Source organism: Rhizopus delemar, genomic scaffold (genome assembly GCF_000149305.1).
Source record: "Rhizopus delemar RA 99-880 supercont3.6 genomic scaffold, whole genome shotgun sequence".
In the NCBI taxonomy this organism is placed as follows: domain Eukaryota; kingdom Fungi; phylum Mucoromycota; class Mucoromycetes; order Mucorales; family Rhizopodaceae; genus Rhizopus; species Rhizopus delemar.
The window spans coordinates 1,779,410-1,807,229 of record NW_027137832.1 but is presented as its reverse complement, the minus strand read 5'-3'; the positions used below and the strand labels follow the sequence as shown (position 1 = coordinate 1,807,229).

At 35.4% G+C, this 27,820-nt stretch overlaps 7 protein-coding genes across 7 annotated transcripts; 2 read left to right on the top strand and 5 right to left on the bottom strand.

Annotated features, from left to right (window-relative positions):
* Positions 1-469: 469 nt before the first annotated feature.
* On the bottom strand, positions 470-1,256 carry RO3G_08713 (uncharacterized protein; the record flags this gene model as incomplete). Its single annotated transcript, XM_067663303.1, has 3 exons — positions 470-936; positions 994-1,186; positions 1,239-1,256. The coding sequence occupies 3 exons, from the start codon at positions 1,254-1,256 to the stop codon at positions 470-472; spliced, it is 678 nt and encodes a 225-aa protein (XP_067519404.1).
* A 2,884-nt stretch (positions 1,257-4,140) lies between these two features.
* Positions 4,141-4,334, bottom strand: RO3G_08712 (uncharacterized protein; the record flags this gene model as incomplete). The annotated part of the gene is made up of 2 exons (XM_067663302.1): positions 4,141-4,264; positions 4,318-4,334. The coding sequence occupies 2 exons, from the start codon at positions 4,332-4,334 to the stop codon at positions 4,141-4,143; spliced, it is 141 nt and encodes a 46-aa protein (XP_067519403.1).
* Positions 4,335-5,488: 1,154 nt separating this feature from the next.
* Positions 5,489-7,462, bottom strand: RO3G_08711 (uncharacterized protein; the record flags this gene model as incomplete). The annotated part of the gene is made up of 6 exons (XM_067663301.1): positions 5,489-5,563; positions 5,611-5,864; positions 5,937-6,866; positions 6,934-7,234; positions 7,295-7,339; positions 7,415-7,462. The coding sequence occupies 6 exons, from the start codon at positions 7,460-7,462 to the stop codon at positions 5,489-5,491; spliced, it is 1,653 nt and encodes a 550-aa protein (XP_067519402.1).
* A 2,265-nt stretch (positions 7,463-9,727) lies between these two features.
* Positions 9,728-12,582, top strand: RO3G_08710 (uncharacterized protein; the record flags this gene model as incomplete). The annotated part of the gene is made up of 4 exons (XM_067663300.1): positions 9,728-9,759; positions 9,820-12,335; positions 12,412-12,485; positions 12,553-12,582. The coding sequence occupies 4 exons, from the start codon at positions 9,728-9,730 to the stop codon at positions 12,580-12,582; spliced, it is 2,652 nt and encodes an 883-aa protein (XP_067519401.1).
* A 963-nt stretch (positions 12,583-13,545) lies between these two features.
* On the bottom strand, positions 13,546-15,669 carry RO3G_08709 (uncharacterized protein; the record flags this gene model as incomplete). Its single annotated transcript, XM_067663299.1, has 6 exons — positions 13,546-13,559; positions 13,759-13,872; positions 13,928-14,190; positions 14,250-14,424; positions 14,490-15,030; positions 15,082-15,669. 6 exons carry the CDS (start codon positions 15,667-15,669, stop codon positions 13,546-13,548), a joined length of 1,695 nt encoding a protein of 564 aa, XP_067519400.1.
* A 3,228-nt stretch (positions 15,670-18,897) lies between these two features.
* On the bottom strand, positions 18,898-19,201 carry RO3G_08708 (uncharacterized protein; the record flags this gene model as incomplete). The annotated part of the gene is made up of 3 exons (XM_067663298.1): positions 18,898-18,978; positions 19,047-19,130; positions 19,196-19,201. 3 exons carry the CDS (start codon positions 19,199-19,201, stop codon positions 18,898-18,900), a joined length of 171 nt encoding a protein of 56 aa, XP_067519399.1.
* A 1,990-nt stretch (positions 19,202-21,191) lies between these two features.
* On the top strand, positions 21,192-24,961 carry RO3G_08707 (uncharacterized protein; the record flags this gene model as incomplete). The annotated part of the gene is made up of 15 exons (XM_067663297.1): positions 21,192-21,201; positions 21,257-21,301; positions 21,351-21,944; positions 22,008-22,073; positions 22,127-22,247; positions 22,298-22,390; positions 22,450-23,490; positions 23,628-23,712; positions 23,787-23,858; positions 23,913-24,043; positions 24,098-24,260; positions 24,317-24,391; positions 24,444-24,590; positions 24,636-24,898; positions 24,949-24,961. The coding sequence occupies 15 exons, from the start codon at positions 21,192-21,194 to the stop codon at positions 24,959-24,961; spliced, it is 2,919 nt and encodes a 972-aa protein (XP_067519398.1).
* Between the last annotated feature and the right edge of the window lie 2,859 nt (positions 24,962-27,820).

The window sequence follows — 27,820 nt, the reverse complement described above, 5'->3', positions numbered from 1 at the left end:
AATCCAAAGATCAAAAGAATTGATTTTGTTTTCACACAAAAAAAAAGAAATCTTGTTTTTGTACAGATTGAATTCAATTCTCTCTTGTTTGTGAGCATGATTCTGATTCACTTGTTTTATAGTGATTGGGGATGATAAAGAGAGAGAGAGAGAGGGCAAACATTATGTTGTATACATCCTATGCCCAAGAGGATCTTTTTTAATGATTAAATCCGATAGTTTACATCACTCTTTCATGGAATGCAAAATAAAAAAGAGAGAGAGAGAAGAATAGATATTACATATAAATAATAGAAAAGAGAGGAATAAGGAATGATAAAGACAATAGTTGTTTTCTCTCTCTCTCATCGCATGTTTTCAAATTCACTGTATGGATACATCATATAACGTGGATCGTCCGTGTCATGATGTGGATGGATCGTGTCAACTAGAATAGATGGAGTGAGAAAAGAATGATAAAAAGTGGTAACTATTTACTCTTGTAAGAATAGAAATCAGGTCGATGACGTCTTTCGATCCACTCAGGATAAGCCATCATTTGAGCACAGAGATTTTCAGATTCCAACATGGGTTGCAAGATACGTCGTCTGGCATTAATAAACCAGTTGCTGATCTGATTGACAGTGAGACCGGTCTGCTGAGCGAGATCGATCTTTTCCTTTTCGGCTGGATAAGGATGCTTTTTGTGTTGAATTAACCAGGTGCGTAAGAATTCGGTGACCTCCTTGGGGAGATTGCCTCTTCTTCTTCTTTTTGACTTTTCGAGTGGTGTAGGACAAACTCCTGATATTTCATGTGATCTTTCGGTGTTTGTACTGTTCGATAGACGTTGTTGTTGTTGTTGTTGATAGTCAAGAGTGACGATACTATCACTCGAAGTTGAACTGGAAGAACTAAGGTTGGATGTGGTACTCGTACTTGGAGAGACTCTTATGCCTTTTAAAAATCAATCTCTTGTATTACACTGAAAATATTTTTTTTTTCTTTATTTACCAGCTTCATCACTGACTAAGCCAGGTCCCTCCACCCAAATTTGTGCATTTTGTAATAACATCTCACTCGTCTTTTCCCGATGACGATCGATTGCTGAAAGATTTTCTTTTCTGTTGGCATTTAGATTCAAAGAGAGTTCTTTGGATGGTTTGTCATGATATAAAATTAAGGGACAAAATGAACGGGTCTTTGACTGTGAAATTTGTTAGGATCATTCCTTTTTTTTTTATAAAAGTGTTATTTACTTGAAGGGTGATTGACATATTTTATAAAAAAAAAAAAGAAAGCAGTGGAAAAACAAAGCAAAAAAAAACAAAGCAAAAAAAAAAAAAAAAAAAAAAAAAAAAAAAAAAGTGGTTCGAATTTGAAAGGACAATATTTATATTGACTTGCACCTGATGTCTTACATCAAAAAAAGTTGTACACAGACTTTAAAATTTTTAAGCAACTTTACTTTATTTGGATACAAAGAAAAAGAGCGACATTTTTTTATTTTTTTTATATAAAAAAAAAAGGGAGAGTGGGAGAAAAAGTGGCAAAGGGTTGGATGGGTTGAAGAAAGAAAGAGAGAGAGAGAGAATGTTTGATTATTTTCCACAAAGCACAGACCACAATCATCGACCTTTTCCCCTTTCTTTCATCGTGCTGTCAACCAGTCCAGAATGATTTTTAAAAAAGGAGAAAAATGTTGAAAGAGTAACCTTACACAGCCAACGATGTTTTCTCCCCATTTTCTAAAGGACATGTAGACACCCCAATTGAGTTACACATCAATAAACATAGTAACTCATCATGTGTATCCCTTTCATGTAACCACACAAAAATTCTTCTTATTCTTGTTTATATCCAAACAATAAGAATAAAGTTTGCATAAAAAGATGAAATCAGCCGAGTATTTAAATTATTTATGCAAATGACGACAATAAGCCATGTGGTGAACATCTTTCTATTTCAGTACACATGATCTGTCAATCAAAAGCACATGAAAACCTTCTTCTTTTCTGCAATCTTTGTCCTGTTTCAACCTGTCGCGTTCTAATCGAACGCTTTGTACTTGCACTCATCTTTGATCCCCCTTTTCTCTCTTGTTCAGTGACGAATGCCTTGATCTGATGTCAGCCTGTTCTGGGATCATGTCTACTCCCTCTCTCTCTCTAATCACCACTTGCTTCAACCTATCCTTTCAGTAGAAAAGACCCTTCTCATCCGTCCTGCTTCTTTCAAGGGGGGGTAGAGTAAACCATGTCATTCCTACATCCATCACTTCCACTCCAGACTAGGACCTGATCGTTTGTCCTCACAACGACCGATAAAGGATCAAGAGTAAGTCCACCTAGTCTTTTTCTTAAGAGGAGATTGAAAAAGACATGGACCGATGTCTTGGTGAATGGAAAAGAAATGTTTGTTCTTATCACAGACACCTCATGCACTCGAATCAAACTCCCCCCCCCCTTTTTTTTTTTCTTCTTCTATTAGCAAACAGAGTCACACTGTAACCCTCATTCCACTTTTTCATTTTGTCCTTGAATGCAAACCAGTCATTTTATGATATCGAAATACCTTCTCAACCTACCCTCACTTATACCCCCCCTCTCTCTTGGTCTGTTCATGGCTGAATACAAAAGTGCTACGTTTTTTTTTTAAATTAGAAACCAAGGCACACAAAATTAAGAACCAGTGGACAAGCAAGTTTTTTTTTTGTCATATTTAGTTGTTTACCCAAAAAAAGAAAAATAGAAGGTTTTATTTGTGTTTGTATAAAATTAAAAAAAGATATTTTTGAATTAAAAAAAGAAAAAAGGTTTTTTTTTTGCAAGGAATCCAGGGGAAAGGGGCATGAAAAGCATAATGTTACATTGAGATGACAAGGAAAGATGATTTCTTTATTTGTTGCTTTGATCATGTCTATTTACAACATAATTGACAGTAAGCTTTGAATGTTTTGTATCAAAAGTCAGATGATACAAACTTGACTTGTTGATGCAGAGTACACTTGCATAGATCTGCTTCTGAATGCAATACAATTTTTAATGTAAAAAAGAAAAAGAATTATGCCAGCATAGATGGATTTATATAAAAAAAGATTAATGCAATTGGGTTTGTATGATACATGACTAGAGTGTGTGTAATTGAAAGACAGGATGAGGTTGAGATAATTGCATCATAGCCACCACAGCATCTTGTTCATGCGTTGTCTTGACTCTTTTCGATATATTCCAAAGGGGTGGTAGCCTTAAGGTAGAATCATCCAATAAGGGATAAAAAGAAACACAGTCATTTTTATCAAAGGCTGAAGGCGGAGGTAAAGTGACACGAGAATAGGGCAGTGGTGGATGGATCATGATTGGACTCTGTTCTGCACTACTCTGGGTGTCATGGCTTGTGACACTGTTTCTCCTTTCATGGACGGATGGTGACACGCCAGACGGTTTTCTTTTGCGAAGATTTGCTCTGAATTTGAAATGTTAGTGTAACGGAAAAAGAGGATCTTGAAGCATGGGATTAAAAAAACTCACATTGCTTGAGCGCGATTATCTTTACGGATCTTGATGCGCGCTCCCTGGTCGGAAAATGTCTTTGAAAGAAAAGTGGAATCTAAAGTGCCAGGAAAGTTTTTTGTGGAATAAACAGTAAATGGTAAAGTGTAAACAGAAGACAGACAGACTGCACCAGAACTATACATCATCAAATTTAATCTTCTAATTTCACTGCGCTATAAAACATACTCTGTAATTTGAAATAAAGAAAGCTTGAGTCTATATCTGCCTTCAACCTTTGACAGACAGATCACCAAAGATAAAAAATGTATTGACTAAAAAGTAATCAGTCTTCTTTCTCACCAGCCATTGGATTTACCTTGATTGTCGATATCGCTTAGCTTAAACATGGAAGATACTGTTTGTCCGGAAAGAGCATTGTGTGTGGGTGTATAGATCTCATCATCATCCGTTGGGTGACATAGGTTACTGCACATAAAAAAGTATGAACTCTGATGAAACGAGCTAATGAATAAAAAAAAAGGGTTGATCAGATAAGCAAAAAATCAAACAATTTTTTTTTGTGAAACCGCTTACTGTGTTTCTTGTGGAGAAGAAGGGTTTGTGAGAGATATTTGAATGATAGGTGGGGGATCGATCGGTCGACGGTCTAACAGGTAATTCTCTCAGTATTTCTTGATACAAAAGAAGAGGGAAATACAGTGTTACCTCTCTCATTATTTGTACTTATACGTGCTTGAATAGGCTGCTGGCGAACATTGAGAGCATACTGTCTATAAAGTCATTGTTTCTAGATGAATTCTAGAGTATTTCAAATGAAATTTACCTTGGATTAGAAGCCATGGTAGGGCAAGCAGGTACATAATGATGATGACTTTGTCTAGCCATAACTCTCTTTATTTTATAAACAGGAAGGAGAGGGGTTAAAGGGGAAAGGAAAGAAAGAGAATGGTTGGTGTCACTCAAAGTATAAAAAAAATCTGATAATTCAAATAATCTGATTTAAACCGGAGTGTTTGATTGCCATCTCATACTTTTCATCGTCCGACTTTATCCTACAAGGATGAAAAAGAAACAGGTAGAGTCATGTAAAAAGAGAGAGTGTTCAGTCTTTATCGATCATTTTTTCATTGATATATCATCATCTTCAATAGAGAAATTCAAGTCAAATTGTACTTTATCGTAAATTTACAAATCGTTCAAGGACAAACAAAAGCTACAACTTGTACCATATTTCCAGGGTCTTGGCAAAAAAAAAAAAAAAAAAAAAAAAGACGTTTGCTAATGGATGAATGAAAGGTTGAAAGACATGATTAGTACATTGTCTGTAGAGAAACACATGGCTTTTATTTTGTATGTCTGCAAACATTTTTTTTTAATCCTGAAATCTACAATGACACTCAAAGGCCATACGTTTGCTGACTAATCCACACGCTACCTTAAAGTTATTTCAGGAAAGGAAATAAAAAATAGGTGGTACTCGCGTTCATTTCATTTGTCCAAATTGGAAAATCAAAAAAAGGGTCCTTTCTATTCCTGTTGCTTTTCAGCCAAAGAATCCATTCATAAGACGTCATGTCAATCCATGTATAAACCAACACATCAAACTCTATTCATCCATCACCAGAGACTATAATTTATATTTTACCAACTCTCTCTCTCTCTTTTTTTTTTTTATAAAAAACAAACATGGATAATGAACTAGAAATGATTTGATACAGTGATTCTTTTGGGACCAAACTTTCAAGTGACATTGTATTTCATTCAAATCGAAACCCTTCAACCTATTCATACTGTGCTCTATATGATTTCTTTGATCTCCTGAATAGTAAAATTGGAGGTGTCAAAGAGGATATCCATGCTTGAATCAGATGATAGAAAGATAGTTTAATTGATAAATAGACACAGCAAGATAAAGAAAAAAAGGAGCGAGAGATAGGGTTAGAATAGATGAAAAGAATTATACAAAGGGTGCTATTCTATTTAACCAAAAATAATTAAAATTCAAATTCTGGACGGAATTGGTTCAAATCAGCTCCTGGAACTGCCTTGTCTGCCAAATCACGACGATCCTATAAACAAGTTAGACCTACTTTCTCACTGAGAAAAAGAGCCTTACCATCATAATAAACGCTTTTCTCAACATCTCCCATGAGTTATTTGAGACATTGATTCCTTCTGAGTCCCCATTTCCACGCGTGTGCATCGACAGACCAGTCATGATGTGTTCTGCTGCTTCTTTATAGCACCCAATATTTATACAACTGACACCAATATTATATCTCGCACGCACAAAGGAAGGTCTCAATTCTAATGCTTTGTGGTATACATCAATCGCTTCCTCCGATCGACCATTGTTTGCTAAAGTGGCGCCTAATCTATTCCACAGCAAGTAGTCCTAAACAAAATAGTACATTAATAAAAATCACACCCTCTCTGATTTACTCACATTAGGTCTTCCTTCTAATGCGGCAACAAAGCAATCAATGGCCTTGTCTGAATCTCCACTTCCGTAATATAAAACGCCCAAGCCGACTTGGACATCTGGGTCCATGCCTTGACCATTAGGCGCTTGTCTAGCTGCAGTCAAAAATAATTCTGTCACTCGGTCGTGGAGTTCGAAAGGAGAGGCAGGTTTAGGTAATGCGTTATGAGCAAGACTAGGGTATTTTTGGGTAATCCATCTTTCAAGCGTTTGATAAGCAGCATGATCGTAGGATTCATTTGTGTAACTCACAGCCAGGGACATCAAGGCCTGTAAATTTCCAGGATCCGCTTCGATGGCTCTTTCCAACGCGCGAATGGCAGGTTCCTCCTTTTCATTTTGAGCCTGTACATTACCAAGGTGGGTCCAAGCTTCTGAATGATTGGGTTCTTTTTGTACAACGGCTTCAAAAGCCAAAGCTGTTTCGCTAAGCGAGCCACCTTGTTCTAGTAACCTTAGACCTTCAGCAAGAGGATTGGGATGATTCAAATAAGGATTGTTAGCTTCAAAGATATATTCTCCCAAATCAGGTTTGTAAACCGTTTCACCCATATTGAAATTGCCAAATTCATCCTCCCAATCTTCATCTTCTGCCAATTGATCACGAATATTCTGCCAAACATTCTCAAATTCTGCAAAAGATGGATCTTGAGCAGCAGCAGCCTCTTCTACCTTCTTGGCCATCTCATCTTCCCCCAACTGCTCATCAAATGCCGCGAATTGCTCTTCCCATGTACCAGGATGATTCACATCAGCACGTCCTTTACCCTTTTGTAAATCAAATTCATTCGCCCAGTCAAAGTGCTTTTGGAAAGCATGTTCAAATTCGGCCAGTTGTTCTGGATGCATATTGGCAACATCGGGATGATTCATGAATTCATCTCTCCAGACTGGTTTGGGGATAAACACAGGTTAACTTTGTCTACCCTCCTTTTTCCCCCAGAATCACCTCTTTACCTGAAGCATTTTGTGATGGGCCTGCAGCCGCTTTGCTTTCTAAAAAGGCTCTTTCCATTGCCTGCTCTTCACCCGGAGTCAACTCCCATAACTTTGGCCCGTCTTGCTGAAATTCGTTGGCCCAGTTTCCACGATGCTGACGTACAGAATCCAATTCTCTTTTCAAATCCGAAAACTCAAACGGAGAGCCCATCATTGGACCCGCCCTGGATGTCTGTCTTTCTTGGCCAAAGAATTCGTCCACCATGCTTCCTTGGGGTTGCGGAGCTCCTCCGATAGCTTGCTGTCGTTGGGTTCGCATCTAAAACAAGAGGGCTTGTTTAGTATTCATCTCACAGAGCGAAATACATCAATACTTTACTGAGGAAGGTCCTGCAACAGGTTGTGAGGGTCCAGCGAATTGGTCCTATTATTTTTCAAAAGTCAGTAGCCAATCTCTTTGGTCATATTCTTTTCTATGCATTCAGAATGGATATCTTACTCTTTGAAGAGACCTATCCTGACCAAACTGTTTCAACATTTGTGCCATAGGGTTGGCTCCGCCACAGGAATCGTCTCCGTTCATCATGTTTTTAAAAGACATTTTCTTAAATTGTGTGAAAAAAAAAAAAGAATGAAGGTTTAAATAAAGAAAATTAAGGATGACTAAAAGAAAGAGAAAAACAGAACTCCGATACTTTCACGGTCATGTGAAATTGTGGGGGAGCACTTTGTACAGGGTCTTCTACTTGGGATTGTGATTGGTTGTCTCATTTTTGTTTAGATCACAAAAAGATAATTTCAATGTTAAGCAAGACTTTAAAACGATTCATCTCAATCAAATTTTGAAAATCAGAGGACTTATGGGTAGGTTCATCATCTATAGCACTGTCTTGTTATAAATGTCAGAGATATTTATTTGTGTTTTAGACAAATTCCAAGGCGTTACTCAACGTGCTTTTCTCCTGAACAGCCCTGGGCTAATACAGCTTCAGAGTCATCTTTTTTTTTTTTATAAAAGTTAAGCCTTGCAAAGTTCAATGAAGTGAGTAATGCTTCTTACATCTGTTCACCCGGACTAGATCAACTCCAAAAGAAAATAAAAACCTCTCTTTGATATCAAGGATAATAAAGAATGGGACGATACGTGAAAAAAGGAATTAAGAGTCAACACTTTGAGAGTCAGTTCATGAAAAGCTGACTATGTGGAGGCCTAGTGAGAGTATCTTTGTGAAGTTGAAGGTAATCCGGTTTGAATAGAATGGAAGAGATGGTTGGACAGCGAAAATTCCAAGAGGCAATTGTACACTTTGAATGAGGGATCTTTGACTGTAAAAGAATGAAAAGAAGCAAAGGAAACCCAATTGTGTTAAATACTTGTAGTCGGTCGTGCACTTTGAGATAGTGGATCACATGCATTTCGTCGACGTCTGATTCGGATGGAGAGGGGGGCAGGTCCAGGGTTTGTCAGTGGGGTGTCTAACGATCGAGGAACAAACGTTTTCGTCCAATTACATATACGACTGAATGGTGCATCTATTAATGACTGCATTGTGAAAAGTATACAAACTTTAACATTTGCTATCAAATAAAACCATTGTATCTTTGGATTCATTGAAGTCATGTCTTTTTATCTCTATTTTGCAATCGAATAGATTCTTTCTGGCCTACCTTATATTTTTCAATTAAAAATAGTATAAAACAGGCTTTGAAATCTAAGGTCCATAAAACGGCATGTTCAGTTCTCTATCATTTCGTTTAAGCCTAACGGTGCTTTATCATCTATCAACTAGCTAGAAAATTTTCGTATTTGTTACTTGTTTTTGAACTTCCATGCAGCTGTGTAAGGACTTGTGGCTTCTTCATAAAGTGAGAAAAGCACTATTTCTTTTTGGCAAGCGGTTATATTTGTAATGAGCATACCCCCTTTTTTTATTAAATAATCTTTCGATACAGTCTCTTCAAATGGTTCTTTCTTTTTTTATTCTTTATTTTTTTTTTTCTGAAGGTTTCAAATCCATATAATTGTTAAAGTCAGCTATGGTCTCAAGTGGGCAAATCTTATAACTACATGTATGTTTACGCTAGGGTTATCACTCCTTCGTCTTTGGATAAATTCCTATTTACATCTTTAAACTCAAAGATAGCCTTTTGAAATATGACATACATGTATATATGTATGTAGATGCTAACACAATGTAATTTCACACTTAAAGCACGCCAAATAAAAACAGTGCTTTAGATAAATCTTTATTGAGTATTCAAAGTTAAAATTAAGACTGCATGAATTCTCTAAATGAGTATGAACAACTTCTAGTAGTAATATAGGATACTTTGGGATAGTAGATTATATGACGCGTTGTAAGACAATAGCATAACAAAGTTTTGTGTAATTTTTGTAAATTCAACAAGACTATCCAATCATATCATCGCTGACATATTTTTTTCGTCATCATTGTCATTACACATAGCATGAATCCTTTCTGTAGTCAAAAGAACTAGAGATCGACAAATATAAATGAAAAAATCTTCATACTTCCAAGCATACGCTATAAAAGCACATCTCGGCGCATTTTGCATTGTTAGGTTTCATTTATTATATAGCATTTCACTTATAAAAAGCTCATCAACAAAAAATCATGCGCATAAAACATACTAGTTTCATCATAGCATATATGTTGAAACTAAGCCAATTCGTATATTAAAAGATTATTATATCTGTAATAATTATATCAGCGTAAAGTATTATTTAAACCACCCCTAATATCTTTCTTTTTAATCTTTTTTAAATTTCTTTTCATTACTACTTTAAAATATGGATAACTGGAGCCCTAATTACAACAAACCGTAAATAAAGACAGCAAATGAAGTCATTTAAAAAGTTTTTAACCACACAATTACTTTTAGAAATATTGAGCAACGCTCATCTTCTATTGATCCTGAATTTTTCAATGCTGAAACGCAACGGGTAGCAACTGGATTAAATTCTGGCGGTGATTTGCAGAGCTCTGACATAGGATGGAGCCCAACCTCTCGAAAACAAGATGACACTAAAGGTTTTAATGAATCTGACTTGTTTCACAGCAATGTCGATCAGAAGGGACCTGCTGTGAACAATATCCCAAACCCTACACCTGTTCAACCTTTAAACGACACAAATGCTTCTCAGATTGTCCCAGATTCCTCTCTTTCTACTTTTAATGATTCATATGTACCTCCTTATAAAAAAGAGAAACATCGAACATCTGCTCCTTATGAAGAAAACATTTTGTTCTTTGGTGACTCAAATACAACCGAAACAAAAAACTACCCTTCAAGATCATTGTTGGACCAAGAAAATCTTCATCGTGGATCCATTACTACACTACCTTCTGCCGGTGAACGACGTCGACGCTCATCCGCAATCTCAGGCAACAAACTCCAGAGTCCACCTTTCCGCAGACGATCTTCCAACCTTTCTGGAGCAGGCGACTTTCTTCCAAGACAAGAAGCACAATCAACTCCTGCTCGTGACGATGTTCCTATTGGCAGCGCTGCATTCGCAACTGAAAATGACAGAATATCAGCTCTTCCTGTGGACGCCGGTCATTTTCCTTCTACCCATGAGCCTGCTGGATTTTCCTTACAGGACACTTATAAGCAAAAGACACCTGGTTCAGCACGTAGTCAACCACATAGTTATGAAGAAGACACTACGACACCCAATCAAGCTTCAAATGAGGTCTCTGATGACCATCAAGAAAAAAGCTACAAGGATATGGCAACAGGTGCAGTCGCAAGTGTAGCAGCTACCGCTACCGCTGCCGCTGCTGCTATATTTGGTGCCCATTCAGATGGGGATGAAGCTACTCAACCGCAACAAGATAAATCGATGAACCTTCCCCCAAAGATTCAGGAAGATGACGCAACTGAGGCTGCTACTCAGCCCCAGCAAAGCGATTCTGCAAAATCTGCTGCCCGGCTCCAAGGTACATTATCTGATGCCGCCATCCAGGCCCGTCGAGATAGCTCGTTTGAACCTGCTATTCATGGCCAAGATGCTTGTTTTGATACAACAGACAATATTTGCGATGAACACATGCCTGATGAACAACATGCTTTTTGTGACTGTGTGAAAGAACCTGTTATTCATGGACAACAACCTTGCTATTTGTGCTGCAAAGATACAGAAGATAGTCAAGCTAAGCCAAGCTCTAGTCCTTACGGTACCGCAACTATCTTTGGCACTAGCGGTGCCGGTGTTGGTTATCTTGGTGCCACTGCGCCTGAAGACACCAAAACATCGTCTGCTCTAACTGGTGTAGAAGATAACACAGTTGCCAGTGATGAAGGCACACGTGGCTTGAACAAACCCCTCGTAGACGAACATCTTGTCAACGAAGACATCGATCAGGGTTTTAGCACTGCGCACGATGCCAACAAAGATAATGGAGCTAATCAATTTGAGAGCATTGGAAGTGTCCCTGATGACAAGAATCAAGAAAGTAGTGCTACCCCCGGGTTTAACACAAAAGCCGCTGTAGGTAGTGCTGCTGGTGGTATTGCTGGTGGTGCCGCTTTAGGATCCTTATTACACAAGTCTGATGACGAAAGTCGTGTGCCTGGCACCAAACAGCAAACTGGTTTGCATGGACTAAACAAACAGCAAGGTGTAGAATACAATCCTAATGAAATGAATACCACTGAACCTCCCTTGTACAATGAAACAACTGGTTATAATCCTGCTTTTCAAGACATCAAATACAATCAAATGAAGCAGTATGATAGCTCTCAAGAAGTCGATCCTTCACAAAATGTATACAACAACCAACCCTCACAACAAGACAGTGGCTTGGGTGAGACTGAATACACACAACCAGAAGGATATTCTGAAGGTCAATCAAAGGAGTATGAACAATCAGATAGTAACACAACAGATGCAGTCTACAATGAACCTATAATCAAACACAGTGAACTGAATAAAAATTTAACAGGTGGTATTGCCAATCCACCAGGCGATCGTGGTTTCGCTGCTGCTGCACCGAATGCCAGTCTTGATAGTCCTCAACGCGATGAAAATCTTGGCTCAACATATCCACCAACTGATTCTTCAACAAACGATAAACAAAGGAACCAACCCATTACCGATCATGCTGCTGCCACTAGCCCTAATTATAACACAACCACACAAGAATCATCCAAAGATAACACGCTGCCTCAACAAGAAACAGATTCGGCTGCCATTGGTTCTACTAACAACACAACATCCCCTACCACTGCAGAAGACAACACATCATCCCAAAGAGGCACTACTACTACAGGACCTGTAAACAAAGTAAATGCTGCTTCTACAACCATTTCAAGTGAAGAGCATGCCTTTGGTGGAGAAAATGCGTTTGGAAATCGCGAAAGCATTCATCGAACATCCAACGTTGTTCCTTCAGGTAAATAAAGGGAGGGAGAGAGAAACAGGAAACATGAAAAAGATTGATGTACTGATTGAACACGTTTTTCTTTCAGCTGTAGAGCAAAACCATGGCATGATATCTGATGATAACGACACGAAAAAGAAATCCAGAAAAGGATCAATTAAGGTAAAATTAAATAGAGACACGAAAAAAATGCGATTGAAGCTAATCTCTACATCTAATAAATTTATAGAAAGTGTTTGAAAAAATATTTCACAAATAATACAAAATCACTCAATAAAATTTTCTATCACTTCATGTAACCTATATTTATGTCAAAATGTTACACTTATTTTTTCTATAAATTGAAAATTTATTATCCACGCTGTGGGTCAATGATAATATGCATTGGTTACCCTGACCATCACCACCATATAAGGTTAAAAGCACACTATTTATTACATCGTTACAAGCAAAAAGCATGGCAATCACGGTTGCCAAACGTGAACAATGCCGTCTGCACCCGCGACGCCAGCAGCAATCGTCATACATTCTTCGTTGACAAATAAACTTGTAACACAGTTAGTTGTTGGGTAAGCCTTCACCAGCTTCGTTCTCATCTATATCCAAATTTTACAGTTGAATCCCCTCCGCCTGTTACTACCATACGACTATCAGACATCCAATGCAATCCACCAATACCAATGCTTGAATCGGGCGCAATTAAAGACTGATTTAATGTAGACTCTGAAAATAATACGTGAGTTTATAGATTGAATCAAAAGCAAATAACTTACGATCATGAACTAATCTATGTAACGGTTTTGTGTGAAATCTTACATCAAATATCACAACTTCTCCTTTTTCTTTATCTGCACTACCTGATGCTACAAATGTTTCGCACGGACTAGGAAGAAATTAAAAGGATAATCCTTTATATATTCTTTTTTTTTATAAAAAATACCTAATAGCAACTACATTTACATCTTTATGTCCAGTAAAAAACATTTTTGCAACATCATTCAATCGCACATCATGAAGGTGCAAGTGTTTGTCACCACTTAAATTATCATAGCGATTGTAATTACCAGAAGCAATATACTGACCTGGTATCAAACAAAAAAGGTAGGTTTCATCTGCGTTTGGGCATTATAACGTGAGTAACTTACCTGAAGATGAAACAGTCATTGCCGAGACACCACCATGCATTGAATCAAAAAGCTTTACAGGCTGACATGTATTTGCATCAAAGGCTTGTATCTATTTCATGTATTAGTCACTGTTTATTTTAAGTCTCTTTCCAAGCCCCTTACATATCCTGTATGTTCAACATCTCTATTATATATGCCCAAAAACAAAAGATCATGAGTTGCATGGTGCCCAAACTCAAGGCACTCAACAGCAGGATTTTTATAGAACGGTGCATCCAACTCACAAATGGCCCCCTCACCAGTTTTACCTGATACTCCGATATTCCAGATTGTGGCTGTGCCATCATTGGAACATGAGGCAAGGACGTTACCTGGTGTCCAGTAGCTGACCGCCAATTGATTCACTGGTTTGCAGTGATATTCTATATTTTCAGTAGTTTAGTCAACAGAGAAGGGAGGCAATGATCGGGTACTTACGCAATGTGGATACAAGTCGACCTGTACTTTGTCTCCACACTTTTGTTGTCCCATCATGAGATCCAGAAAAGAACAAGTCGCCTTCATGAGAAACCTTGACATCAGCCACTGTTCTCCAAATCGCTTGCTGTGTTTCACTACTTTCTGTTTGATGTCCAAAAAGAACATTTGCTTTTTTTGAAGCAGAATCCCATAACCGAAGATTGCCTGGCATGTTGTACTGTACATTTTCATCACATAATGAGCCAGCAGCTACGCGAACACTATAATTGCAAATAAGAAAAGGTTCCAAAAATTGCGGCAAGATAATTGGGTTATTTACCCTTGTATGTCGTCCTTAAAGACAGCAACCGTGATTGCGTCTCCACTTCCACCTGGTATTGTACTTTCTTTTGTCATGTTTTCCCAATGCAATTGTTTCATTATATGTCTGACCATATATCCATTTCTATGCCGCTGCTTTAGTAAGTTGTTTCGGTTTTTGCTTGCTAATGTTCCTATTACGTCAAAAAATCAGCACTTAAGATATACACGCTCTCTCATTGTATACTATATCTCTTACTTTTATAGTGTCTAATCATCACAGGGTTTGTATGTGCAAGAGCGAGACCACTTGTATAATCAATCCAAAACCATTTACAATCCAATCGTGTTCTCCCTGGCAGCATACTTGACACGTAGATCCAAAAGTCAACCAAATTTTTACCTCCTCTTGCCACATGTTTATTAACGTGATATTCTAATACGTGAATTTCCTCTTTTGAAAACGGTACATGTAGCACATCTCCAGGATCTAATTGCGCCCAATCCTCCCAAGTTGAATTAAACCAAACCTTGTTAGGAGTATAAGGCTTTTGTGTTTCAACTTTGGCTGAAGGGTAAGCTTTTTGAAGCAATTCACTATTGTTTGCTTCATGTGTTCGCGCCGCACGTCGAAACATGGAACGTGAAGACAAAGTGGTTGCTGGATCTAATGTCGTAGGTTCGCTAGTTAAGGAAAACATGTAGATCTCCAGCATGTTTAATAATTCTTTGGTACTTAAATTATTTGGTATAATACATGTCTGGTTTTTTGTTGGTGTTTGGGATAGTGTATTGATGCGCTACAAAAAAAAAAGTGAGTGAATGCCACGTTTTTTTTTGTCTGTTTTTACAATAGAATTTGGTATGTCCATGGTCGACTCTACAGAGGGTATGTTTGGTATATTATATAAGGCTGGTAGTTCTGGATTATTGTCTTCACCAAGAGTACTTGCTGTACTCGATGGAGAATTGCAAGCCGTGTCTAACGCGATTATTTCCAAATCTGGCTTGTTCACCATTAGAGTTTCTGTTTCAGTCTTGATATCTTCAGAATTTAGAGTAGCTGTTACAGTCAAAAGACTTTGTTGACTGTTTATTGAATACGCCTTAGAAACCTGATCCAAAGTTGCTAGAAACGAGATACGCTGCTTTTCAAAAATATCTTCACAGCTCAAACTGTAAAGATCATCAAATGTTTTTGGAGAAGTTTTTCCTTCTTCTGAATTATCAAGTTTGATTGATTCTATATAATGTTCTATCTTTCTTTTCTTTGATTGCTGTTCTTCTGGTGATGACGGTGATGATTGTGAAGACAATTGTTCTTGCTGTTGTACATTCTGATCGTCATTGTCTTCTTCATCACTGCTAATTACAATAAAGTCCACTGGTTTTTGTTTTTTTACATAACTTATAAAGTTGTTATTATCGCCATTCTCCATTCTTTTTTTTTTCTCTCTCTCTCTTTTTCTTGCCTCCTTGTAAAGAAAGAAAAAAAAAAAAGAGAAATTTTTTGTTTTCTCAGCTGAATTTTAATTCGTTGAGGGCATGTAAAAAAAAAAAAAAAAGACAGTGGTTTACATATGCAAACAATTTTCTTTAATCAAATAAAAAGATAAAATATACATGAAAAATATGTACTGAATTGAAAAGTTCATAGAAAAAAATAAAATTAAAACATAAAATCATAAAACTTCATTTTTTCTTCTTTTTTTTTGGTAAAGTTTGACAATGATTCTTGAGTTGTCTAGGTGATTTACACCAAGAGAGAGAGAGAAAGAGAGATTGGTCCTAGATGTCAAGTTGCCATAAATAAAATTAAGATATAAACAAAAATAGAGGTTGTCATGACGTTCTTCTTCTTCATTAGATACAATTGTTGTCATCATTCATGCATACAAAGGACAATCTGAGGATACATGTTTTGTAGAGCCACAGAAAAAGCATAGTTTGTCACCTTGAGATGATAATAGATTATGATTCTTGCAATTGTGTGAATACATCTTGTTCCTCTTAAATAATTGAATCATATTTTAAATTAGCATAAAAATATATAAAAATAAAATAAAATAAAAAAAAATAGAGAGAGAAAAACAATAGCAATCTTTTTTTTTATCGCTTGAAGAAACAAACCCTTTTTATAAAAAAAAAAAAAAAAATTGGTGTAACGGATGTAAAAGAACCTTAAGTTTTTGGTTCGAGATCGACGCAAAAGGAATATTGGCGTTACACGTGGAACTTGTCAGAATAATTTCCAAACGTAATAACTGTATTAAATAACGTTACACTCGGGGATTGGGTACGGGGTTATATGATAGTTAAGGGTTTAGAGGAAGAAAAAGGTAAATCATTACGAATCTTGATTATATTTATTATTAAATAGACATTATAACCCAATCAAAGACTATAAATGGTATACTTTAATAAAAGTAAGTTCGTTGTTGTGTAGCATAAATAATCTTTACAAAGAAAACACTTTTTGCTTAGCTTGAATATGATTATAACCGAGTTTTTCATCAGCTTAGCAAAAACAACCCAAAGATTATTATCGCTGTGCCAAATGTATCACATACAAGGAGTAAACAGCTCATTAAGAAAAGCATTTTTTTTATCTCAAAATGACATGATCAGTGCAAATATAGCTTAGTAGCTAATATAGAATGAACACTTTGATAGGTTTTTCAATTGATTTTATAAATTTGTAAACAAAATTATCCAATAAATAGCCTGATTCATTAATCAATGTTAACTACTTACAGTTATCCAATTAACTAATACCATACTTTATTTACAAGAAAATATCTTTTAAAAGCAATGACTAACATTGAGAAAGCTATTAAAATCTTTTTTTGATTGGTACTCTAATTAAAGAAATAGAATTTCTTTTTCCATTTGGCGTGGCAGCGTCTAGCAGTGCCAAAAAAAGAACATAATGTGACACATGAAGCATTTGGACATTCATTCACTGTATTTAAAACTTCAAGAATAAATTAATTACAAAACATGAAGAGTGAAGCATATCATGGTTTTTCTATTTCAAGCAATATTCCGTGTTTCTTATAATACATTCATTTGAATGAAAAAATACACACAACCTTTGTTTAAAGTTTGCACATGGCTACACAGCACAAAAAAGGGCTAGTGTCACTTTGACATTTGTACACATAAATAATAATCATTTTTTTATAAAGGTCATAAATAAAGTTTGTGCTTTATAAAGGCCATAAATAAAGAAAAAAAAATACACACAGAAATAAAGTAAAATAAAAATGCCTATGGTAAATGCGGACAGACATAGGATATTTGATTTACTATTTTTGTTTAAACACAGTTTCCTTTTATTTCACACATAAATATACCACTTGTTGATTACACGAGGATATTTTCAAAAGATAACATGGATAAAGACCAGAATATAAACGGTTGTATTTTGCACTTAGAGATAAGTAACCTAAAAAAGCATTTAAAGAAAATACATGTTCACACAGACAATAACTATCCTAAACAAAACAGCGCTTCATTCCGTGCATTTGAGAGAACTTGTAAAGAATAGAAAGCAGCTGAAAGGATTTAACGCTACACTGTCTATAGCTTGGACAAGCTGGCCTTCATTTTGCAAACCCCCCCCGCTTGGTACGATATAGAATTCCCATACTTAGTTTAAGTTGACAGCTATAAAAAAGGAAGAGAAGCATCTATTAAACGCATAATTTGTGCATACCAATAGTTGTACAGGAAAAGATGCGATCCATGCATTTAGAAAAGCCCTTGGACAACAAATCACTTTCTTGTCTCAACCCACTCAGCTAGATAATGTGACCTTACTGACTAACTGTACGACCTTGAAAGCGCCAACTTTCGCTTGCAATTGTAATACCTTGAAAGCGCCTACTCTCCCTTGTTATTGTACTACATACAAGCTTTGCTTCGATGCTTGATGAAAATAGAGAATTCTGATAAAAATATGCTCAGACCTTGATATATTTTCCCGTTTTTTATTAAACAAGAAAACCTCTTCTAGTTAACTCACTTGTATAACACTGTATTTGATGATGCTGATGTTATGTATCAATAAATAGGGTCTTAAAAAGATGCGACATCTTGATGATTGTTCAGCGCTGTTTATTGGGCTTTATCGACAGAGAAACGATTTACTTAACTTTCCTTATTTGGTACTGAATAAAGTTAACAAAGACATATATGTTTGGGATACCATTCTTCACATTGTTGAACACAAAAAGATGTTATTAATTAAAGAACACGAATGATCATATCCATATTTGGCTTTAACATACATGAATTCAAGAGGAATGAATAGAAGCTAAATTATGCAAACGTATAGTGATCACTCAAACGTAACTGGGTAAGTTGGATAAGGAACAGAAAGAAAAAAAAACCTTCACAGCAACATGGTAGTCTGAGATCAAGAATACGAAATGAAAAAAGGGTTAAAAGATTTTACTCATGTTCAGTTATTATAGAAACCTTACTCTTGTTGATATAAAAAAAGTAAACAAAGAAATGGAAATTTGTAAATTTTTTGAGGCTCTCTGTTATTAATAAAGTCAATTTTTAAGAGGCCTGTTCACATTTTATACAGCGATAGTTTATTACGCATTTCTATTCACGGATATTGACATGAAATTAAATGAGAGATTACATTGATTGCATTAAACATGGGTCAATGCCTTTACTTCTAAAGTCACAGTGTTGGTGAGGAAAATGCGATATGTGTTGTGAGTTACGGTATTCTAAATTATATCGGCAACTATATTCATCATACTCTACGTATTTCTCTCAGTAATAATGTCAATCTTACGGCTTCCCTTTGATTCCATAAGCATAAGAGCTGTAAGGCATTTTTTAAAGCTCTAACTAAGCGTGAATAAAAGACATTGGTGTTCTTTGAGCAATATAAAATAAAGAATATTCGCTTTGTTTATGATGTAGTTGGCAAGCAGAACTTACTTTCATTTGATACAACAGATTGTATACTTGTCTTCTAGAGCCTAGTTGTGTATATTACATACAGTATTTTGGAGTCATATACAATGAAATTGCTGGCTTGTGTTCAGGTTCTTATAAGAGCGCCACTACTGATTGAGCAGTAGTCTCCCGTAAATATTCCTATATAAGCATAAAGTTCTCTATGTATTATGGTCCTGTTTAGTGAAGAAAATAAACATAAGCAGTGCATAATGATAATGGCGATAATGAGAAGCAGATTGCATTAGACGTTATGTGAAACATCGCTAGTAATTAGATAGACATGAAAGGAGCTATCTATGTATTAATAATGACATTTCATATTGCCCTTTTCTTGAACGAGATAGACTTGATGTAGTAAGTATGAGTTTGCTTCCAGTTTTTAGGTAATAAAAGGATTATACTAAACCAGATTTCAGTTACTAAAAGGTTAGAGAAAGATTCCGCGACTTTCAGTATAGGGGAATTTGTTTGCTTATATGAACCTATTGAGTTGAACAGATAGTATCGATTTGCCTCATCAGTGTTGCAGATAATCAATTTTTTGTGTATCCAAGGATGTAACGGAGCCCTGGAGGACCATTTAGCGATCTTGTGAAGTATTCATTTCCTTTTTCCCATGTTGAAATAAGTTGGGAGATTGTTAGTTTGTAACGCGTTTTAAGGACAAAGCATTCCCAAGTTCGTTTAAGTAAATCCTAGTTATTAAAAAAAAAAAAAAAGAAACTTGCAATAGAAAACTGTACAGGAAAACGAATGAATGTAAGTGTTCATATGTATATATTCACTGTGGTGATTGAATGCATTTTTTTTTCTCTCTCTGAGGATAAAGGCTTGTATAGTTACGGTCCTTAACATTTTTGAAATCAAATGAATCAAATCCGTTATTGATGTTTATGCGGTTTTTGACGAGATATTGTCAAAGCTCTTCTGTGTAGCCATTGTACTCAAGAAACGCGGTGGTTTGCTGCAAGGAGAATGAATCTCAATGATTTATGTATTGCTAATCTCAAGCTTGTGAAGACTGGTACGAATTTGTATAATAGTGAGTCTCACTCTAATAGGAAAGTAAATATTATGAAGGCCTTGATTTTCGGAAGGCAATCAAAAGTACTCGCTGCTGTTTGTTTCTGAGCTCATTGATAAAGTTGTTTCAAATGAACGTCGTTTACATAATATTGAGCCCTTTCTGATTGGTACCAAGGTTTTTTAAAAGAAACCACAATATTTGGATCTCTCTATGGTGTGAAATTCTCATTGTTCAATTCTGGGGGACCAATGTGAGTTGAACTACTGTGGACTAATTGCACCTGTAGATTGGCATTTTAGAAAAGAAGGTGCTCAGCTTCTTATCTAATATCATGTAGTGTCTGTGTAAAGCATGTTAGTACTTCACCGATTTGATAATGGCCTTCGGCCATATTCTGGAGGTAACAAAGTTCTTTAAGAACAACTCAACTGTCAAATGTGGTGGATTCATTACGTAGGCTATAGAGTATTCCATAATCTCTGGTTGACCGATCAAAACCCTAAATACTGTGATGAATTTGATCATCTATTTAAGTAGTTTGAAATGACACCCTTGTTATGATGACACCAAGAGACATTTCACACTTGCACAGAAAAGCTTCTGTCGTGAATCCATTTTAGTATAACCTTGATGGTATAGCCGTCTACGATTGGCAGGAAGGCGATTGTAGCTGCTTTTTGCACCAATTAAATTGATTGTTAAGCCACGTTAGTCCCTTACATCAGGAGAGTTTGTGGGTCTAGTGATCTACCACATCCATAGCTCATATTAAAGTATTGTGCTTGTGCTTGGATTTGCGTGTTATTTATCAGTCCGTTATTGTGGTTGACGTGCGGTCTTGCTATAAATCGCTCTCTAAATATGGTAAGAACAGAAAATGAAAAAAAAAAAAAAAAACTTGTTTTTGTCTGACACGCGAATAATTTTCTTTTTTTTTAACAAGTATTAATGACCCAAGGTAAGTTGAATAAACATAAAGCTTGAAGTTAAACTGTTTTACAATGTCAATCTAGTACCCGAATTTAGCTTTTCGCTTCAAGAAATTACAAGTGAGCAAGGTAAAAAGGTTGTCAAAAAGAGGATCTTATATATTAAATGTCATTCTAGATCCACAAAACGCAGATTGGAATTTCACTGTTGATAGAAATCAAAATAGTACCAAACAAAGTAACCAGTTGAACCAATGGCCTCAACAACAGTATGATCAAAATGCCTCAAGTCAACAGAGCAAGTGGCATTCACAAGCCAACACTCAATCACAGCCCACTCAAAGCCAATGGGGTCAGCAAATTAAAAATGTACCTCACACTAATCAGATGCAGTGGGGGCAACAATCTAATATTCAACAACAAGCTAACCAAAATCAATATGCTCAAGGCTACGATCAACCACAGACCAGTCAAAGCCAATGGGGGCAGCAAGCCAACAGACAACCACAAACCAGTCAAGCTCAGTATAATCAAGGTTACAGTCAACCACAAGCTAATCAGAACCAGTGGGGTCAACAAACTAACAACCAAGCTCAAGCTAATCAAAGCCAATGGGGTCAAAGTGCTTATAATGAGCAGCAAGTTAGTCAAAATCATTGGAATCAGCCCAGTTCTGAACAACAAAATTGGAACCAAACACCACAAATTGATATACTCAACAATCCTCAAGGCACACAGGCATCAAAATATGCACAGAGCAATGAACAGCCAGGTTTATATATATATATATATATATCATATTCACCGTATATGAGTAATTAAGTCATTGTGATAGTTGTACCAACTGTTGAACTCAATCTCTCGCAACTCACAAGTAGTCTCGCTTCAGAAACACCTTTAGGTAAAATTGAGAATAAACAAAAAAGAAGGATTTTGTATATGAACATTTCATAGACCCCAATGTAATTACTGGTCTTTTTGACAACCCAAATGATGTGCGTGTCAAAACAATTGATACGCGTATGGATCCCAATTCATCTTTATATTCAGTAAAAAGCTTTGAAGATTTGGGATTGTAATATAAAAAAGCTCTTTAATATGTTTGTATTAATCTTATTTCATTAGACGAGAGGATTTGCTTAAAGGACTGTATGCTATGGGATTCAGCAAGCCTTCGAAGGTTCAAGAAAAGGCTCTGCCTCTCATTATTTCTGACCCGTAAACATTTTTTTTTTTAAAAAAAAAAGTTCAAGTAATTAATCACAATTCATCCATAGACCAACCAACATGATTGCTCAATCTCAAAGTGGTACAGGAAAAACAGCAGCTTTTGTGCTTTGTATGCTCTCTAGAGTTGACAGTAGCTTGGATAAACCACAAGCAATATGTTTAGTACCTTCAAGAGAATTGGCTCGACAGATTCGTGATGTTACTACTAGTATGGCCAAATTTACCAGTATCAAGGCTGTTTCTCTTATCAAGGAAGCCAAACGTAGAGTTTTTAACGAACATATTATCGTTGGCACACCTGGTACAGTACACGATTGTATTCGTCGTCGATACATTGATATTACCAATGTTCGAGTCTTTGTACTAGACGAAGCAGATAATATGTTGGACCAAGAAGGATTGGGGGATCAGAGTATTCGTATCAAAAATATGATCACAAATAATCCTCAGCTTTTGCTTTTCTCAGCTACCTTTCCTGATCATGTCCGTAAATTTGCTTTTAAATTTGCACCTAATGCTAACGAAATATCACTCGCTAATCATGAGTTGAGTGTTGATGCTATCAAGCAATTTTATATGGACTGTGCTGATGAAAAGCAAAAATATGATGTACTTTGTAATTTGTATGATCTACTTACAGTCAGTCAAAGTATAATCTTTTGCCGACGCCGTGAAACTGCTTTTGAGATTGGAGATAAAATGCGAAAACAAGGACATGCTACATGCTGCTTACACGGAGGTATGTTGCCTGATGAAAGAGATCGAATTATGGATGAGTTCAGACGTGGTGAATTCAAAGTATTGATCACAACAAACGTTATCTCTCGTGGTATTGATATCCTTCAAGTGTCCTTGGTAGTCAATTATGACATGCCAACTGATGCAAGAGGAAACCCTGATTCAGAAGCCTATTTACATCGTATTGGAAGAACAGGTCGATTTGGAAGAACAGGCGTCTCTATTATCTTTGTATACAACAATGAAAGCTGGAAACAAATGAAATATTTGGAGCAACACTTTCAAAAGCCTATTGAGCGTGTACCTACTGAAGACTGGGAAGAGGTTGAACGTATCTTGAAACCTGTGTTGTAAAACAGTACATTAACTCCGATAAATATGCTTTTATTCAAATAAAAAAAAAATTACGCCTATTTCTCTTTTTTTCTTTTAAAAAAATCATGAGTTTAAAAACGGACAATAAACCTGAAGATACTGTTGTTAACAGTGAAGCAGAGGAATCTGAAATTGAAGAAGGACACGAAGAAAGCAACGAGGAAGGCCTTTTAGACGAAGTTCCTGATGATATTGACGTATGCTTTTTTTGTTATAACTATTATTAGCGTGTTTTTGTTTGCCACTGTTTATAACATATAGCTATTTGTAGGAAATAGACCTCATTCATATGAAAATTAGTGATTTACCCAGTCTTCGCTTGGAAAGATTTAAACAATTGGAGGTACGAGTAAGACACGAAAATACATTCTGTACTAATAAATAATAAATATAATAGCGTCTTTATCTTCGTCAAAATTTCATCATTGACATTGATGGACTTGAAAACTTAAATAATCTTCAAGAACTTGATTTGTATGATAACAAAATATCGCACATTCGAGGATTAAATCACTTGTCTCAGCTGACGTAAAGATTAAATTCATAGTAAACAGTGAAGTCATTGTAACAAAGTATATATAGTGATTTGGACCTTTCTTTTAACAAGATTAAGCATATTAAAAATCTCGACAAGCTTACTCAACTGAAAAATCTTTATTTTGTGAGCAACAAGATTTCAAAAATTGAAAATTTGGATACATTTACAAACTTGAAGAACATTGAATTAGGAGCAAACAGAATCAGAGTAAAATAATATGTTTTTCTCAATGTTTTACAAATAAATATTTATATTATTAATAGGTTATTGAAAACTTGAATGGTTTGGCTAACTTGACAGAATTGTGGTTAGGAAAAAACAAAATTACAAAATTAGAGGTAAATAAATAGGGATAATACAAAAAAAGAATGTAGCTTATTCGGTACATAGAACTTGAGTCCATTGAAAAATTTAAGATTGTTGAGTATTCAAAGTAACCGACTAACTAAAATTGAAGGATTGGAAGAATTGGATAAACTTGAAGAAATTTATCTTAGCCATAATGCCATTACAAAAATTGAAGGCTTTCAGAATAATGTAAGGGGGAGACCAAAAAGAGAAAAAATACTAATATCTTTTTAGCTCAAATTGACTATTATTGATATTGCCAACAATGCTTTAACAACGATTGAAAATTTGTCTCATTTGCCTGCTTTGGAAGAGTTTTGGGCGAATAATAATCAATTTGATAATGAATGTTATCAACAAGTAGAAGAGGAATTGGGCAAAATTAAGACGCTGGAGACAGTTTATTTGGAAGGAAATCCAATGCAACAAAAAAATAAAGCAACCTATCGTAACAAGATCAGATTGGCTTTATCCAACATTAAACAAATTGATGCAACGTAGGTTAACATGTTTTAATATTTACATATTTTAACGATATTTATGATAGTCCTGTACGATAAAAATGGGTGGCTTATTGACTTGATTCCCGACCCACACCCAATATAAATCTGTTTTACACATACACATACACAAATACACCACTTATACGCCCGCTCTTTTATTTTCCCTTTTTTCTCTTTTAAATTCAAAAAAAAAATGCTAGAAACCAATAAACCTTTTATATTTGGCTCAAGTAGTACTACAAGTTCTAATAGTGATAATAACAATAATAGTACATCACCGCCGCCAACTAATACAACTAGTGAATTACCAAGACCAATGAATAGTTTTTATTATAAAGAAGAAAAGGAATCTTACTTATCTTCTTATCAAGGGCAACCAGCAAAACTCAATTCCGCTTTTAGTCATCCTCTACCCCATGCTCTCCCTCCTCCTGAAGAATATACATATAAAACCAACAGTAGTAGTAGTAGTAGTTATACACAGTTATTACCGATGTCACACCATTATTCTTCACCGTCTTCAAATTTGATGAAACACATTAAAGAAGAATCTCCAATCTATTCACTTAAACACAATTATAATACCTTTGACGAATCAGACAACTGGTTTGATACACAGTATGAAGGTGATTTGGGTGATAATAACAGAAAAGCGAAAAAACGAAAAGAAATGACACTTAAAATGGAGAAACTGAATGCAGAATTTTTAGAAAAGAAAGAAAGGTACTAATGATAGTAAACTGTGGTTTTTAATATTAATTAAATGAGTAGATTATTTAATGAAAAGTTATTGTCAATTGATAAAGAATTAAAAGAAGCACGTAAAGGTTAGTTTACAATAGTACCATAAGAAAAATTAGACTGATAAGTGATAATAGATACACATATAACGTATTTGGATGGACTGAAGGATTTGGAAGATATGAGACGTAAAATGATTGATGACAGTCAATTATTTAGAGAGTATCAAAAGCAGGTGACAGACCATCAATTTGAGTTAGAAATATACCAAGCAGAAGAAGAATATTTAGTAAGCGCAATTTTTATATGCATATACACAATACTTATACTTTCGCAGCTTGAGACACAAGAAATAAGAGAAAAGTTATTTAGTGTATTAGAAGAAAAGAGGCGTAAATTAAAAGAGGACAAAGATAATTGTGATTTAGCTTATGGTATTACTATTACCATACTTTTATTTATACATTTATTAATATTACTCACAATTACTATCATACCAGATGTCATATTTGATTCACATTCAAGACTACATAAACGTAATTTGCGCAAAAGAGGAACAGAAAATCCGGATAATAAAGCCAACAAAAGAAAGCAAACAAATGATATCCTTTTTATTTATTATTATATTATTAACTTGCCACTAATATTATTATTACTACTATCCTTAACTTTTTATTAATACGTCCGACATTAGTATTCAAATTAAAAGAGGAAGATATAAACACAGACATGCAAGCAATAAGAAGCGTAGGTTAATAAATACCCATCCTATTCTTAACTTATTCTATTTAAAAAGGCACTTCAGTCAACCACTCTTTCTTCACCAAAAAGAAATCACACAGTCAATAATAAAAAAAGATTCAATGATGCGTTTTAAGCTTCAATGGACCAGTTTGGATAATAGCGGATTTTAAATATTTATCTGTGAGACAATCTACTATCTTATTATGCAGCATTTGATACGAATCAACGGGGAACAAAGAAGGTTAAAAGCGTAAAGTGGGGTTAAAGTAGTGAGAAATACTCCTTTTTGTATACATATAGTCTAAGCAAACTTCATTGCACAATTGAATTCAGGTACAAACTCTCAGGGATAAATCAAGCGGTGTCCCAAAAAGGCATCTTCTGCATATACACTTTTTTTTCGGAAACTGTTCGCACACCTTTCAGAAAAATTTGACACAAATAAAAAATTAAATGTTGGCTGTTCCTGCGACAATAGTATTTGACTCCACTTCGACTCTGGTTGTGGTTATATGTTCTCAAACCGCGCTTTTATTCTCAGTTAATATATGAAAAAAAAAATCAAATCTATTTCTATATACCTTTGAAAGCTGTGCACTGTGTTTTTGTTACGTCAAGTATTAATGACCTTACACCTGAATAAATCCAAGAATCATTTAAAATCAACAAATAACTTAAAAAAAGAAAATAAAGGGTCAACCATAATAATCACCTTGAACTTCTAGAAGAGCTGCCCAAAAAAATGTAACACTTTTCCAATACTGAACTTGAGATAAAACTCAAAAAGCTTACCAAAAAAAAAATATTAAATACGATGGAGAAAAATGGACAGAGCAGGAGATGTCAGCTAAAGGCATCAATTTCAATTTCACAAGAAATCTAAACTATGGGGATACTATACCATTCCCATATCAATAGAGAGTAGCCCTTTTGAAAATAACGTCAATGATTCTAGCAACTGGCGAAGAATTGCTCCTAGCCAAGAATCCGAAGCTTCAGTTGTACACATAGGAAAGCCTGTGTCTGATATCAAAATCTGTGATATAAACACGATTGATGGATGCAGCAGGTCAAGGTGAAGAATGTCTTTCAATGTCTTAGTGTATCATTTTCTTGTAAAAAGCGATGTCACAGAGTACTTATGCTGAATAAATTTTTTATATTTAAACGTTTTAAATGACTCTAAACTTTTAACATTGGGGCAAAAGAAAAAAGGGTTCGCTGTTTGCATTAAATGGCAAAATTGATCAATATGTGTACAGTTGTTAGTCGCACTCAGTTTCATTAATATAGTATTAATTTATACAACAACAGTAACATCAGAGCATTGAACAAACTCTATAATATTAACCTTTTCCTCTCATAGTTCAATCCTGAACAGATGTGGTTAGAAACAGAAAGATCTTGAGCATACAGGATTTTTACCGAGAC